The sequence below is a fragment of the Cryptotermes secundus genome, unplaced genomic scaffold, assembly GCF_002891405.2.
Source record: "Cryptotermes secundus unplaced genomic scaffold, Csec_1.0 scaffold562, whole genome shotgun sequence".
Classification (NCBI taxonomy): Eukaryota; Metazoa; Arthropoda; class Insecta; order Blattodea; family Kalotermitidae; genus Cryptotermes; species Cryptotermes secundus.
The window spans coordinates 45,140-61,715 of record NW_019720170.1 but is presented as its reverse complement, the minus strand read 5'-3'; the positions used below and the strand labels follow the sequence as shown (position 1 = coordinate 61,715).

The window sequence follows — 16,576 nt, the reverse complement described above, 5'->3', positions numbered from 1 at the left end:
GCAGAAACTGCCTTCTAAAAGAAGCTATCGAAGGAAAGATAGATGGGCGGATAGAAGTGACAAGAAGACGAGGAAGAAGACGTAAGAAGATGCTGGATGACCTTGGGGACAGAAGAGGATACTGTCATTTGAAGGAGAAAGCTCTAGATCGCATTAAGTGGAGGAATTGTTTTGAAAGAGACTGTGGACCTGTCGTCTTGACAGATTACTGATGATGATGAGAATTCTTCTCAAATTACATATACAGTATATTGACACAAGTAGGTTGGCATGCATGCCAAAAATGATGGGTTCTAGTTCAGATGATTGCATTTATTAGCACCTTGGTCACGCTTAAATACAGCTCACACTGATTTACACACAATGGTCCTCTCCTGGTAACACAATTAAAACAAAGGAATTATAACAGTCTCACTGAATCACACACTCCAAATATTACACATGAATAAATTCTTCTAATTACACTTTAAGTCTCCACTGATTTCTAATTCTTCTTCAACTATGAATTTCCTGTGCTCATTATATTCCATATATTCCATTATATTACTTTCATATTATTCATATTTCAGAAAACATGAAAAACAATTCCCTAAAATGACAAAAAAGTGCCCTTAAAAGTAAAAAAATATACCCCAAACTGAAAAAAAACAACCTAGAACTTAAAAATGACAAAAAATTACCTATAAAATTTCTGTAACTAGCAGCTCATTTCCAGGATTTATATATTTAAGGGCATTGCATAGTATACAAGGAAAAAAAAGATGTAATGTCATCAAAATCTGGGCCTTGATCATGCCCATACATTTGGAGCCTATTCCAAGATGGGTCAGGTGCACATCTTCATAAAATGTTTCATAAGATTCATTGTAATACTATCCACCCATCTGTGCCTTGATCTTCCAGGTTCCGCCTTTCCTTGTGGTTTTCCAACGGTAATGCTTTTATCCTATGCATGCTACATGTTCCATCATATCCTTTTTTTGATCACTCTGGTAGTGGAGTATGCAAATTGTATTATCAGCCTTGTTTTTTCCATTACCCTATTACTTCATCTCCCTAAACTCCTGTTGCCAGGGTTTTCTCAGATGTTTTCATTATAAAATAGGCTGATGACAGATGTAGTAAAATTCCCTCTGAATATGGGCCACTTGCAGGTCTGAACAATGTCTGCCTGCAGTGATGAGTAGTAAAAGCTTAAGAACATAAACACATTCTGACATAATAAATCAAGTTCAAGAAAGTTCAGAATAATGATTACAATCTTCTGGGTTGTAATGCCATATAGTTCAGAGAGAGTCTGACATTTTGAGGAATATATTGTTTCCATCTTCAAGGGTATAGAATAAGCCAAACAAGAAAGCAGAAGGAGGAGGCTGGGTTTGCTGTCTGCTTGTGCTGGTTTCTTGCATGGCCTATGCTTTGACCCTGAAGACAGAGGTGGTGTGTTCTTCTGAAACATCAGGCTGTGTCCGATCTACATGGCATTATACCCCAGAAAACTATATTCTTCATAGTTGGCTGTGAGAACCTCAAATCCAGCAAATTCTGTATGGATCTGTTATCGTCTCAGACTAAATAAATGTGAAATTTGTGTCAAAATTCTAAAAACTTTGATTCCTTTTAATACACTGCAAGAAACCAGCTGTGTGAAATGGGCCAGTCAGTCAGTCGTCTGCATAGAGAAGAGTATTGAGTATTCTACCCATGCATTTTCTAAACTCTGTGCCTCTGTACCTCTTCATGTACAGATCATTGAAAGAGTATGTCAACTTCAGATTTTTTAGATGAAAATGAGGAAGAGAATCTGGATTTTAACATTGATTTTAGTCTTTAACTTCAAGAATTTTCAGGTAACTGCTTTTGCTTTATGCACTGGTATGCAAATTACCAGATCCAGCAGAATCTTCATGTTTGGTAATGCTACCACAAATCAACTAGTCAACAAAATCTGTCTCCCTCCAAATTTTTTAAATACAGTTATTTATCAAAATCATTTTAGTGCATGATAGAAAAGTGGCTAGTGTTACAGATTGTGAATACAATGGGGGGGGGGGATAGTTTGGTACAGGAAATTCTTATCTTAATTCTCATAATTCTTCTGATTTCTTGTCTTGATCTCATCTGAGACTAAAAATCTCATTCTTGCACATGCTTAGATGACTATATTTCTAATGAAGCATTTTTTCAACTTGCAGCTTATGCCTGCTACCACAGTAATGATGCAGAAGCATGTTTGCTCAGTCTGCTTAAACTGGAGTCTGTGCCTCTCAGCACTCAGATGAAAGTCAGAGGTCATCTTCTGCATGGTTCTCTTCTTGCAAAACAAGGAAGGCATTCTGAAGCTCTGCAAGAGTTCTTCAAGTCACTGTCAATAGGTCTTCAAAATACACAAGAGAAGAAGGATTTCTATCCTGTAACACTTTACCACATAGCTGAAGAGTATGGGGCATTGCATTGCATGTGCAAAGCTCATTCTCCATCTGATGCAGAAACAGTCCAAAATCATGGAAAGAGCAGTTCTCGGCAGACTGAGTTGTTGCAGGCTCTGTTGCTTTCTGATCACTTAGACACGCTCCAGCACCTTGTCCAAGTGAGTGGAGAGGACATACCGTTTTGAAGTTCAGTATGTGAATTACAGTTCTGTTGTAGGTAGTAGTAGTCCTTGTGCACCTACGCTACATTGATGAATATGTGTGGGAGAGTGAAAGTGAGACTATATATGCTGTGGACCAAATCAAGGTGAGTGGTCAGCTTCATACTGCGGCCACTTTAACCTGAGTACTTGTTAGGCTACTGAGTAAGTTCCAAACCCATTGTGATGCCAGAGAGAATAATCCTTTCCCCAGCTGGGAACTGAAATCTGGTCATCAAATCTGTAGCCAATGTATTGACTGAGTCATTAACAGGAATGTAGGTACATTAGAACATGGATCACATCTTGCCCATGGTTTTATTTCTTATGCTATATAACAATTTTGAGGCACTGCAGAAGGCTTTCAGTGTTATTGATGTAAAGGGGTGATTATGCATGAAGATTACAATCTTCTGGAATGTGATACCATATAATTATTAGGCACAAACATTTTGGAGGAATCTGCTGCCTCCAAAATGTTGGTATCTTTCTACCAAAGTACATCACATGTCATTCAGACATAGCAGAATTATTCATGGTCAGATGTAAATATGGAGGAAGCAAAATATTCTGCGAGGTCTGTGGTTTATACTGGAAAAATGATACCTGTAAGGGTAACAGATTTTGGAAATGTCTATTTCCAATAAAAATCATTCGTAAAACATTACTTGATGGAAGGAAGTATACAGAAGAATTCATAATTATTAGACAATATTGATGTTATCACTTGTTTCAAAATTAAACTGTTAAACAGCTTTTGACAATTGAATGCTTAGTCATGCATGTACTGTTGTAGGTGCTCAAAGACAATGATGATGATGAAGAGTTTGCTGTGCACACCAATTTTACATTCAGTATTCAATTGAAGATTTTAAAAAATTTGCATCCACAACCAGAAATTAACCTGCCTGTAGCTCTGTTCAAACTGGCAACAACGCTTGCTGCAAATGGGGTTTGTATCTATATGTGTCGCAGCATAGTTGTGTTACATACACCAGAAAGCCATTCTCTGCACTTTATGATGGAAAAAGATATCATAGCATCAGGATGACATTGTCGGTATCCACTGTGTTTCACTCACATGAAATTAACAGTATCAAATGATTTCACAGTCTCGTGTGCAGTACGTCTTTCTATAAAACTCACTAAATGTTATTCACATCATATAGAGTGTAACAAGTATTATGTTTTTGGACGTTATCCATCGTCTTGTCTATTTTTTAGGGATGGGGGACAGAATCCAGTCCCTGAAACGTTGTGTTTTGAAAAAGAAACAGGACAGTTTTTTAAAAATAGACAAGACGATGGATAATATCCAAAAACATAATACTTGTAGCAATATACCATCATCACGAACTTTTAGATCTTATATAGATTTTAACTTATTAAAAGTTATTCACTACATGTTTCGACCTATAAGGTCATCATCAAATGTTATAAAATTGTAAATTATAAATGATAAAACTACTATGCTTCCATATCATGGTTTTTTGTCATCACTATGCAGTCACTTCTGTGCACATGTATATTTTAAGTGGCAGATTGTTCTACCTGCTGTGTTATGCTGCATGTCCCTCTGAATGAAGTGCAGCAGGATGCAACAGTATAATATAAATGTTGTGGCGCAAGGGTTATGTACAAGTAGATATGTTTTTGGGTAAATTTGGAATAAGTGTATCTAGACTTTAAGATTAAGAAATAGAAATAATGAAATGTACCAGGAAGCTTGGGTTTGCAAAGAAGTGTAACAGACAATCACTTTGTAATCAGAATGCTAGCACGACAGCGTAATAATGCTGACATTGAGGAAGAAGCTATATGAAGTGGGTCATAAAAACTATGGCATGAGGAAATCGCTGAGTCAGAGAGGGCGTTAGACCTGAAAGAGCCAACCCCTCACGATAAACAGCCAATGAGTGGGCCACACCGACCCAAAATCACGTCAGGATGGGCGGGTGAATACATCCCCGGAACCCAGTGAGTCAGCAAAAAGAGGGTACATAAACTCTAGAGGAATCAATCAAAAAACTTTTATTATTACTTGTCAAAGAGTCAGCCATAGGCTATCGCCGAGAGAGTGATGGCAATGAGTAGTTGTTGGTTGGTGATGGCGGCCTGTTTCCTCAGCTCCGTAAGTAGACTTACTTCATATAGCCATGAACATTAAGTGTGATAATATTAAAGTGCAAACCCCAGGGAGAGAAAGTGAAGACTAGATGGACTAGGTTTTCTGAGAAAGCGAGACAGAGGCTTAGAATACCCAATAGCAGGGTGACAGGAGCAGGACTAATGTGCGTGCTACAGGATAATAACCCACATGTAATACGAACCGACGAACATCAGCAAATGGTGTATATATTATGTATATAGCAACATAGGTGAATAGAGTAGGATAGAAATGCGCTGTGATGTTAAAGGAGCAGGACTAATGTGCGTGCTACAGGATAATAACCCACATGTAATACGAACCGACGAACATCAGCAAATGGTGTATATATTATGTATATAGCAACATAGGTGAATAGAGTAGGATAGAAATGCGCTGTGATGTTAATTGAATTTAGCCTCCCCTCAAGTGTTACCGTCCTCCCCGAATTTTCCTGCATCTCCCAAATCCTGTAGGAGAATTGCAAACTCATGCCAAGGCGGCAGCTACTTCAGTGAGTGTAAATTTACTTGACCCCCCCCCCTACGGCCCAACAAGATAGTGACAGCAGTGAGACAACCAATCCACCCCTGTCGCAGAAGAATAATAATAAGTGGTGGCAAGGAGGGTTACCTCCACGCCCCCTGTCACCACGGCGTAATAATGAAATTAACAGAGTAACAGTTTCCAATGCAAATGTGGATCCTATGATTAAAAAAAACTTGTTCACTTTTGTATATGAAATCAGTAATCAGCCTGGCATACATAGTGGTATAACCGTTACATCTGATATGTAGGAAAGGTCACTACCATACTGAAATTAGGTCAGATGAATTTTAAGTTTGGTTATGATTTGATTTGTTTGATATGTAGATATCCATGAATAACTACTGTAACTTAGATGACTCTGAACATATTAACTCATTGCAGACTGGCGATTTAAATATTTAAATCACCCTGGGGCCGCCATTATTAAACCTACTATCCTAACTTTTGCACTGTTCACTTTAAAAATCAATATAAAATCTCCTAATTAATTTTATGAACTAAAATTTTTGGAGAACACTTACCAATGCTCCTAGAAGTGCTTGAGAGTGTGATATTTCTGGAAACGTTCCCCTTTGTGAAGTGCCATTACACAGAACTTGCAGTGTAGACAGTCATACTCCTCTTTTTTCTTTCTTTCTTTCTTTCTTTCTTTCTTTTCTTTTTTTTTTTGTATGTGTGTGTGTGTGTGTGAACTGTGCAAACATGGCATTGCCTAGAAGGATGCTTCCCTTTGGAATGTTCACTCTTCACAATTTTCACGAGGGTATGTTTCCGCATATCACCCGAGAGTCGCCCTGGGTGGTCCACATGAGGCCTACGTGGTGTGGGAGTTGATGGGCCGAGTCGCACTAAGTCTGTGTCTGACTCTGATTCTGCCGCCACCATCTGGTCTGTAGCCCAGGTCTTCGCCACATTCATCAGAAATGCTTTGTATTTCAATTTCGAATCAGGGTTTAGATTTGTGTGATTTTTTTTTTTTTTTTATATTTTTTGCTGTACCCGCATTTTCGTCAGAGCTACTGTTGTATAGTGTGTTGCAACCTAATGTGTCCTAAAATTGTGATATCATGCAACCGGTCCACCACGTTTAAAAACGAAAAGCATGATATCATGCGACCGGTCCTTTAACTGTTAAAGGAACCAATTTACATTTGGCAACTACACGTTTACTTACTGCTGTCCTGGTTCAAGCACCTGAAGAGCCTCATTCCAGGATTTCCACTGCTGGTCGAAGTGTGTGAAAGTGTCTGCAGACTTTTCAAATATCTCCAGCCTTGTATTAGGTGACTGTTTTGTTTTGTGCTAATACAGCTGAACATGTATATAGTGTCTTTGTTTCCCATTAGGGGGGGGGGGTGCCACTGTGGCAAAACTTCCATTTGAAGTGCCCACCCCAGTAGAGTAGTGGGTCTGACCACTAAACTGGGGGCTAAATGGACTGGCCGTAAGACTTGTATTCATGAGGTATGTAGTTAAAATCTCAGCTGGAACACATACTTTCCTTACTGAAGTTTTTCATGGTTGTCCTCAGTTTCACCAGGCAAATGCTGTGATAGTACCTCAGTTAGATCATGACTGTTTCCAAGTCCTCTCCAATCCACCTATCATCTGACCATCTGATGCACTGTATAGTCTAGCTACAGACATAACCCATCAAATAATTCAGGACAGTGGTGTTGCACATACTTCTTTCTATACATTTAACATTGACTATTATGTTACCTCGGAAAGAAATTGATCAGTGCTTGGTAGACCATTGTTGGTTACTGAATACTGAACAACAATGAAATCTGCGTAACCAGTAAAGCAGGCTTCGATAAAATTGACATTTTGTGTTCAGGGCTCTAATGTACATACTGTAGTTTTCCTGAAGATATCACCTATGGAGTTTTATTCAGAGAGGTAGTCTCCATAGATACTGAAATTTAGTCAGAATTTTAAAAGTAAATAAACTGAGGAAGATCTTAGATTGAGAAAATTTAACATTGAGATTATTGACTTCGGCTCAGTGAAGCCTTAAACTGAGGAACATTAAACAGGGATTTAATTATGTTTCCTTGTTGTTTAGTAAGAAAACTGGGGACTTCAGGTTTTAGAGTTGGAGAGTAGGAAAGGCTTCATTCATTCTGTAAGTAAGAAAGGTACCAGAAGTTACACATTGGAGATGTTTCAGTCACAGTATGAATGATGTTAGCTTATTTGTTGCAGAACTACAGCTCAGCAGGGAAAATGTTAACGGAGCTACTAACACAGCCAGATTTACAGTCTCTTCCTTCCCTTGTAGCACAACTACCTCATGTCAGTGTTATATACCACAGTGCTGCAGTATTACTGCTGAGGAGTAATGAACTGGATCAGGCACAACATTTATGCAGACAGGCTATCAGCTATCACTCTAGCAAGAGTTACAGTTCCACAGATATGGAATATTGTCTTCTGTGCTTGGAAGATGATCTGATAGCTCTTATGCTACTAGCCCAGGTGCATAAGCATAAAGGAGATGAAATTGAAGAATCAGAAATCTTGGACAGGTATGATGTAGGAATGCAGTAACATCACAGTGATCTGAAATGCTGGTAATTCAAGTCATAGTAAAACCATTGGTATTAAGGAAATGCCATTACTAAACTTAAATAAAGTTTACTGTCTTAAGTTCCAGTATTTGAAACACAGAATGCTTGGTGAAGAAAAACACGATGAAATTACAAAAGGTTATTCAACTCCACCAAATCAAAAATGATGAAATTAGTGCCAGGCTTGAATATTTTACCAGAAAATCCCTCAGAAACATTTTACAGGAGACCACAGTTTCAAGTTTATTCTTTCTGAAAAGGAATTTTAATGTGTAAATGTACACATTTTTTAATGGTGCAAGGAATACATGCATAATGACAGAGAGCATTTTGGTACTGTTGTAATCTGAGTGCATTTTGTATTTGTTAAACTGTGGGCTTATCGATTCTGTTGGCTGTCTCAATATCTGCAGTTCAACTAGGATTTTCCACCCGAACAGCTCAACAATTTGTGGGAGGCTGAAGGATGATCACACTGTACTGAAAACTTTCATTATGACATGACAGTTTATGTATTTGAATTTTATGTTTAAGAAAGTGCAATTTCAGTCTAGGACGCAGAGGATCAGATATTTTTTAACCTACATGAACTGAGAAGAATATACTTTGGTTTTTCAACTTTTAAATAATGAGGTTCTACTCACTATATGGCATTAGCAAGTCGAGATCCAGTAATGAAAGATATAAACTCCATATTTAAGATATGTTTCATGTCTTTAAAAACTGACATCCTCCTGTTTCATAGGTGCCTCAGACTTGTTAATAATTACATTAGAAATGAAGGTTCAGTAAAATACACTGCTGTACAAGAAGAAGCTGAAGGTGTTATCTGTGAAACTAATATTATACATCTACTAAGTGCTTTGGCAGCAAAGTTACATCTTCAGAAGGCACAAAATTATCTACGAAGAGGCCGTGCCTTTCAGAATGATTCTTTCTTTGAACTGAAGCAAGCCTTACTCTGCAATTCAGGTAAGTACCTGTGCTCCACCACTTGATAACTTCTTAATTGAGCAAAAACAGTAGTTCATGAGACAGATTCTCATGGTGAACATGAAAATTATGGTCTTCTGAGATACACTGCAGTATGGTTTTGTTGGATAGGTACCGATGATTTGGAGGAACCTGTCAAATTATTCAGCATGATATCAAGAAGACCATAGTTTTAAATGTAATATTATTTTTGATATGCCTGCATTCTTGTGCACTGTCTTAACTTTGATACGTAGTAGAAAAAAGTGAAAATAGAGACAGGGCATGACTTATGTAAGGGTTTGGTTCTGCAATCCCTTATATAAGTTGAATTTTACATGTGTCAGACATTATGGTAAGTATGGACATTTTTGATCTATTCATAATAAACAAAAAAAATTGAAGATGTTGCAAAACACTGCCACTCTACAAAGGAATATGTAATCATGTATACTCTGCCGTGTCAGAAGTGTCCACTTATCCACCAATACAAATTTCTGTGTGCAATTTAAGTCTATTTTTGGAGGGTTTTATATAAAGTTGAGTATGTGTAAGTCGAGTCTTGTATAATTCAGAGAGGATGTGACAAAAAGGATTCATTTCTATATGGCTGATGCACTTGACATGTACCTTGTATAAGAGATATAGAAAATATACACATATTTTTTGTGGTGAAATTACTTGGAAAATGGCCAGCTGAAGGACTGAAAACATGAGAAGCTAGAACTTGGTGAAAGAGGTTGTGAGAAACAGAGATGTACAGAACTGTCTCAGAACTATGTCCAGTAGTGGGCTTCAGCAGTATTGAACCTTCAGATTTTATTGCCAAAGTTGTTGGTTGATAAGTTAGCAAGCTGCTAGTCAGTCTGAAATTTAGGGATCAAATAGAACTGGACTTTCAAATAAAAAAATTAATTCTTGGGTGTAGTATTTGTGGTTTTCACAGCAATGGTTATGAAGAATTCCATTATCTGGGATATAACACCATGTAGTCCATTGAAAGACAACTGATGTTTCAGAGTGACATATTGCTCACTACTGTGCCAGACTCTAATCTTGACATTTGTGGGGTGCAGAAGCAGGGTTAGGGAGGATAGATAAGGGGGGGGGGGAAGGCAGAAACAGACATATCTACTGTCTAGATCATAGGTCCATTCAGTCCATTGGCATCCAGTCTTTTCTGGCAGGATTCCAAATCTTCATTTTTTGCATTTCACATTTCTTTTCATGTCAGATTTCTGTAACGGAACAGCCTATCCTAGCCTATCCTGTTTTGTGCCCGTCTTCGAAATAGTGAGCAATGCTGAAAATGTCAATCCATACCTATATTCCTATTTCACTTTCTGACAAGTCACCAACTTCACAAAGGTGAAAAGTTCAGGGTTTTTATTTAAGTCTAAGTACTTCCTTTTCATTATCATAATTAGGATACAGCACAATAACAAAAAAAATCCCATCTGTCAGTCACATGCACAGAATGCACAATGAAACAGACTACTCATCTGAAGAGCTCAGATATGTGATAAGACTTTTTCACTGCCTGAAATTCTGAGGGGATTAGACCATGGAGTCATGTTGAATATGATCCTTCTACTCCAGCTTGTAACATTTTGAAGAACTGGCTGATGTTTTTCAGTCATAGATTAGAATGGCTCTGTGCATGCATGCTAAGCACTTCCACCTCCAGATTGTGTAAATTCTCTGTTCAGACATTTAGTACTCACTTTGTGCCTCCAGGGAAGGGAGGCATGCAGTGTATGGTTCACCAGTACCTTTATGGACTACATGCTGTGAGTAGTGTGATATTATTTGGAGCAACTGTCATGATCTTTGTAGGCTCTGAGGTTCTCACAGCATAACACTGTGTAGTCCATTGAAAATCAATTGACGTTTCAGAGGAACATATCCTTCATGTTCAAAGGATAAGGTCAAGCAAGAATCCAGCATTAAGCAGGTAGCAAGCAGAGCTCCCAGAAAATCACTTATGATCTGGATGTCAGTTCTTTGTACACTCATTATTATGTCATAATGTGACTGCATCACCCTCTTTTTTCCATCTTCTGTCTGCCTGCACTGAACTCATGATTCACAGCATCCACTATTTTATGTCTGCTTCTGTCTACATTGGTTGCACATTTGCACTATGCTGTCCTCATGTTGTCACTATCTTGCCCTCAGCTGGACTCACAAGGGAATGGTCTGATCAAACATGTCAAAACCTGCCCTGATTTTTTTTCTCTGCAAGAGTACACACAACAAAATCCACTGTCAAAATTTTAGCTGCTAATATGCACTGCAAGTATTTTTTAAAAATTGCTGAACATGGCCAATATTGTAGCCTGCAAACCCTTTGAGAAATATCCACCCTAGCAGAGCAGTATTCAACACGCAACACAGCTGACTCAGCCTAGGCTGGGGTTGTACAAACCTCTGGTACAAGCGGTTCTGTGTACAGAAAAAATGAGTAACTTCGGCAATTTTTAAAAAATACTTGCAGTGCGTATTAGCAGCTAAAATTTTTACAGTGGATTTTGTTGTGTGTACTTTTGGAGTGAAAAAAAAAAATCTGGGCTGGTTTCAAAATGTCAGATCAGACCATTCCTTGTCAGGCTAAGACTGTCATTCCAAAGCTTGGCAGATACAGCTTCATACACATTACAACTTTGAGATATGAGTGATGAAGTCCTCTGCACCTCTAGAGCAGTCTAGAAGGATGGTAGATTTGAGGCTGCTTTTACCGATTCTCACAGTCTCTTCGCTTGTGGATTTCTTATATTTTTCCTTCTACCATGAAGATGGAGGCGATACATTCCTCCAAAATGTCGGTTAACACCACATATACACGGTGCCAAATCGCAGAAGACTGCTTTCTTCATAGAAGGATGGTGTTCCAATGTTTCAAGAGGTGTGTGCAGGCCAGGTGACCCCTTCACTGCTTGTTGTGCTCCTGTGATGGTAGCTTGTAAAAAAAACCTGCAAATGCAGTTGGTGCAGAAAATTGCAAAAGTGAAGATGCAGCTGGCTAGAAATTCCTTATTAAGATAAAAATACGGAAAATGCCTGTTTTATACAAGGCTTTTATATTTTTGCGACATTAATACTTTCTGTCCCATCTCCTCTGCAGCTTGGTTAGCAGTATACTAGGAGTTATCTGTATTTCACAGTAAAGAAGTAAATAGGAAACAATCTACATACATCAAAGAAACTGCATAACTTAGTGACATGTCATCTAGTGACTGAAGAAGAAAGAGGATTTTTGACCCTCTTAAAGTGTAGCCATAAATGATCCAACTCTTCTACAGTGATTCAGTCTCGGCATCTATAGATAACCAGGCACTCATGGGGGTGAAAGTATCGTGAAGACAGAATAGTTTAATAGGTCGTCTGTTGCTAGGCAGTGGCTGCATCAACAAACATGTGGGCCGTCACTAGGCAATAGTCCTACTTGAGCTATTGAAGTGGTGTTTTCTATGCAGCCCATCCCAAGGCTATACAGTGAGGACCAATGGAACAAGCCAGAGTGAGTTGCTGTCATGAGTTAGTTGTGAGCCAGTTGTCAGCAAGGATGTGAGCACAGAAGTAGAGGAATACCCATTCTTGAGAGCTGCTGCCTAGCAACAGCTAGTGAAGATGTAGAAGCCTTAATGTTTGCAGTAGTGATTTGTAAAGTGTGCAGATTAGTGACAGGATTATAATCATTTGTAGTTACAAGTGTTTAGTACATCCAGTTACCAATCCAAACTTCATATCTAGTCACTGATATGTGACAGTATTAAGAAATTTATAATGACTGATAATGAAATTCTCTTATTAGCCTTATTCATTCTGTTGCAGTTACAGTGCAATTTTAAAACCTTCTGAAGTTCAAAAATGTTTTTCATATTCAATTGCACCAAGGTCAGTGGGATTTCATTTGTTTCTGAGAAAATGCAGGTTTCAGTGTAGAGTTGAACACATTGAGTGTGTTGACAAGGATATGATGCCCTGTAATTCGGTAGATTTGTACCAACATTGGGAACCTGAGATCTTCATTTTAACACACTATTCCCAGCCAAACCTGTCCAATTAAATCAGTGATTGAAGCATATCACTTTTACTTCATGTGGTATGTCAGAATTGAATAAAAACAGACCTTTGGAAATGATACATGTCCTTCCTATTGTGTCTTATGCACATTTGGCAAAGAATGCATATGAAGTTGGCGTGGTATATGGACATGCTTTTATACAGTACTTGATGCTAAAGTGAAATCACCATCTAAGGTTTCTCTGGAGGACAGTGAATTTAAAGTGAGAAGAGAAACAACACTGAGGTAATTGGGCTCAATCTATACAAACTGAAAAGCTTACTGCATGCTATGTATGGAATATCTCACATAGCATTATTAGCCTTTCTATTCATTATGAATTTTAGATCAGTTCTAGACTTTCCCGTGGTCTTTCTCAATATTTGAAATTATTCACAGCTTTTCAGCAAGTGATCTACCAAGTATACATTAACATGGAAATATTGTGATGTATAGACACACTGATAAGCAGCAGCTCTGTAAGCAGCGACTGTTTCTGGGCAATGGATCAGTAAATACGTTGCCTCAGCAACAGACATGAATCAACAATAAAGAAGAATGGTGTTTTTTATGTGGTGCATACTGAGATGTTGTAATCACGACAGCTGGAGCAGTGAGTTCAGTTGTGGGTATTAATAGCCAGTAGGTAATGGCGTGAGCCCAGAAGCTGAAACATCTCCATCGTTGAGTGCTGTTACCAAGCAACAATTAGGGAAGACTAAAAGACTGAGGCTTAGCAGGTGCTGTGGTGATAATGAGAATTGTGGAGATTAGCGATGGCACTGTAATTGCTTGTATTTCTATGTCATGTGTGTAAGTGTCCAGTAAATTAAGTCACCAATCCAAACCCTGTCTGTAGTCACACACATACACAGTGTGTCCAGGTTCTGTTAGGACTGTGTTCATTAAAAATACAAGATGTGAATTATTTTCAAAATTTCACTCTTTTTATTAAAAATAGTCTCCTTCTGAATCAATATAGCTGGAATCAATTGAAAAGTTTTTGAAAACAGTCACTGTACTCCTTTTGTCGAATCACATTTAAAACTGCGGTACATTCCCTTTGGATGTCCTGGATGGTGTCGTGATCCTTTCATCGCCAACTTAACTTTTGGGAACAACCAGAAATCTGCTGGAGCCAAATCTGGCAAATATGGATGATGATAAAGGACTGTGATCCATTTTCTGGCCAAAATATCATGCACAATTTTCGATTTGTGGGGTGGGGCATTGTCGTGGAAGAGCAACCAGGAACCTTGCTCTTGATATTCAGGTTGAATTCGAAGAATTCTTGCCCACAAATGACTGACGCCAAGAAAATAATCAGAATTCACTGTTTGATCTTCTGGCAGAAATTCATTGCGAATGATTCCTTTGGAATCGAAGAAAATGGTTAGCAGTGTCTTTACTCGACTCTTTTGCATGCACTTTCTTTGGTTTCGGCTTCTTTGGGTTCAACAACGCTGCACTCTGCCGCTTTATGAGAGGCTCATATTGAAAACACCACGTCTCATCACCAGTAATAATCAATTTTGTAAATTTTATATCACTTTGGATCGACCATAACATGTCTTTGCAGTATTCCACTCTGGCATGTTTTTCATCGCCTGACAGCGCGTGCAGTACAAACTACGCACAGACCTTCCATTTGCCAAAAATCCTCTGTCAAAATTTTATGCACAGTATGTTTTGGTATTCCCAAAAGCTCCTTGATGAGTCTTGCAGAAACAGATATGTCTGATGCAAGGATTTCGGTAACTTTTTTCACATTTTCTTCAGTGTGACTTGTTCTCGGCTTTGATGCAAGTGGAGCATCTTCAATGTCCTCCCTGCCGTCACGAAATAGAGCATACCATCGAAAAATGTTTGGGCGACTCAAACAGTCACTGCTGTACACACTTTTCATCATTTTGTACACTTCTCCAGCTGTTTTGCCTAACTTCAAACAAAATTTGATGTTGGCTCTGTTCAACCGCCATTTTCCGACGAGCGTCAGAACAGTACTGTTACATTCAAGGTCAGAACACGTGATGCAGTGATGCTTGCGCTTTGAAATTATAGGCAGCCACAGCTGAAACTTCAAGAATCTTAATGCCACAACTTGCCAACAGACGGCATTGCAGGGCAAAATTTAAAAAAACGAGTCCTAACGGATCCTGGGCACACCATGTATACTCGTATGTGACAATATAATGACAGGAAGGCAGTAGGGTGATGGTTAAATTTGATAAATATTTAAGATTTCAGGGTACTTTATCTCATGTGAGGAATAAAGCCAGTTGTTATTCACTGTTATAATTTATGAATAAATATTAAATTAATTTTTCTGTCCTCAGGGGATCAGGATGTGGCTTCCTCTTATAAACGCTTTCTCCATGAAAACCATCAGTACCCTGGGCATGACAAATCAATGCCACAGAATCAGTCTTTTGAGCTTCACATTGAAAACTGCAGTAGTCTTGCACTGAAGCATTTACTGCAGTCACAAACTTCAGAGGAAAGTTATGTGGACTTCTTCCTGGAGTCTTAACTAATAATGTTGTTACAATACATTGTATCATGTGATATGCAATGGTTTATATATAAACTGATGTATTCACACAAGGGCTACTGAGATTGTCAATACAAAATACACCTTATTCTACATTGATTGCTTTTATCATAAAACCCCAATGGATTCATGGTCCTAATTTTTAATGCTTTTTGTGAGTCCTTTCAGGCAAATCATGGACTAACTCAAAGTCAACTTCCTCCCACGTTTTCCAGTTCATTTTTCAGTCATCATATAACCTGAACTAGTGGCAGCTGCACTCCATTTCATGTTCATAGGATTACTGTGTTTATTATTTGTTAAAATATGGTTTAATTGATTGGGTAAGACTGCATTTCTCTGAAACATGACTTATTTGTTGCGCACATGAATAATATGCATTAGAGGACTGAATAATACCAACCAGACTGTCATGCTGTCCTTTGGCAGGGTCTTAAAAAAGGGACATGTGGGAAGTACAGAGCAAGTTACTGTGATAGTAATGATCTAGGTTTGTACTTGAAAGATATTGAGATCAATTCTCGGCTGGGTTACTAGCTATTCTGACAGGTTTTTCATAGTTTTCCTCACTCTCCAAGCAAATACTAGTACTGTACCTTGAAATGGACCACCACCTTTAAAATTCTTAATGTATTCATTGTGAATGATCATCTTTCCATCTTATTGAATAGTAAGGACTGTTGCTACATCACTTAAGAATCAGTGATCTTTGGGAAATGCTTCCCTCCTTTCAAGTTGATTTATATGTACACTTCAAACGGATACTCAGTTTCCTATTTTGACTACCTGTTGTGTCTACCCACTTTTCTTCCTGACTAAAAGCAGGTTTGTGCATTAGCATCTGTGGTCATTAAATAGAAAATTATTCCTTCAAATCCTTCCAGTTATGGCCTTCTGATGTTTTGAACCCAACCTGGTAAGTGTGAAGGAAGAGACTCCCACAGGAATAATTCCCTCTGCCCTCAACTGTAGGATGAGGATGGACAGCAAAGTAACCCTGCAATGAGCTCAACTCTCTGCTGTTTAAATGTAACTAATCTTCCTTCAGGGTGTATGTGAAGGCTTCCTCTGGTAGATGCATTTCCCT

General features: G+C 38.4%; 1 protein-coding gene across 3 annotated transcripts in view; it reads left to right on the top strand.

Moving 5' to 3' along the window:
- LOC111867723 overlaps positions 1 to 15,588 on the top strand; it is a 23,923-nt gene extending 8,335 nt beyond the window's left edge. For all 3 annotated transcript variants that reach the window (XM_023857821.2, XM_023857811.2, XM_023857830.1), the window contains 5 exons: positions 2,196 to 2,590; positions 3,429 to 3,584; positions 7,536 to 7,858; positions 8,646 to 8,872; positions 15,275 to 15,588. In XM_023857821.2, the coding sequence (XP_023713589.1) occupies positions 2,196 to 2,590; positions 3,429 to 3,584; positions 7,536 to 7,858; positions 8,646 to 8,872; positions 15,275 to 15,468 (1,295 nt within the window). In that variant the 3' untranslated portion in view covers positions 15,469 to 15,588. The remainder of the gene's footprint in view (positions 1 to 2,195; positions 2,591 to 3,428; positions 3,585 to 7,535; positions 7,859 to 8,645; positions 8,873 to 15,274) is intronic.
- Positions 15,589 to 16,576: the final 988 nt, after the last annotated feature.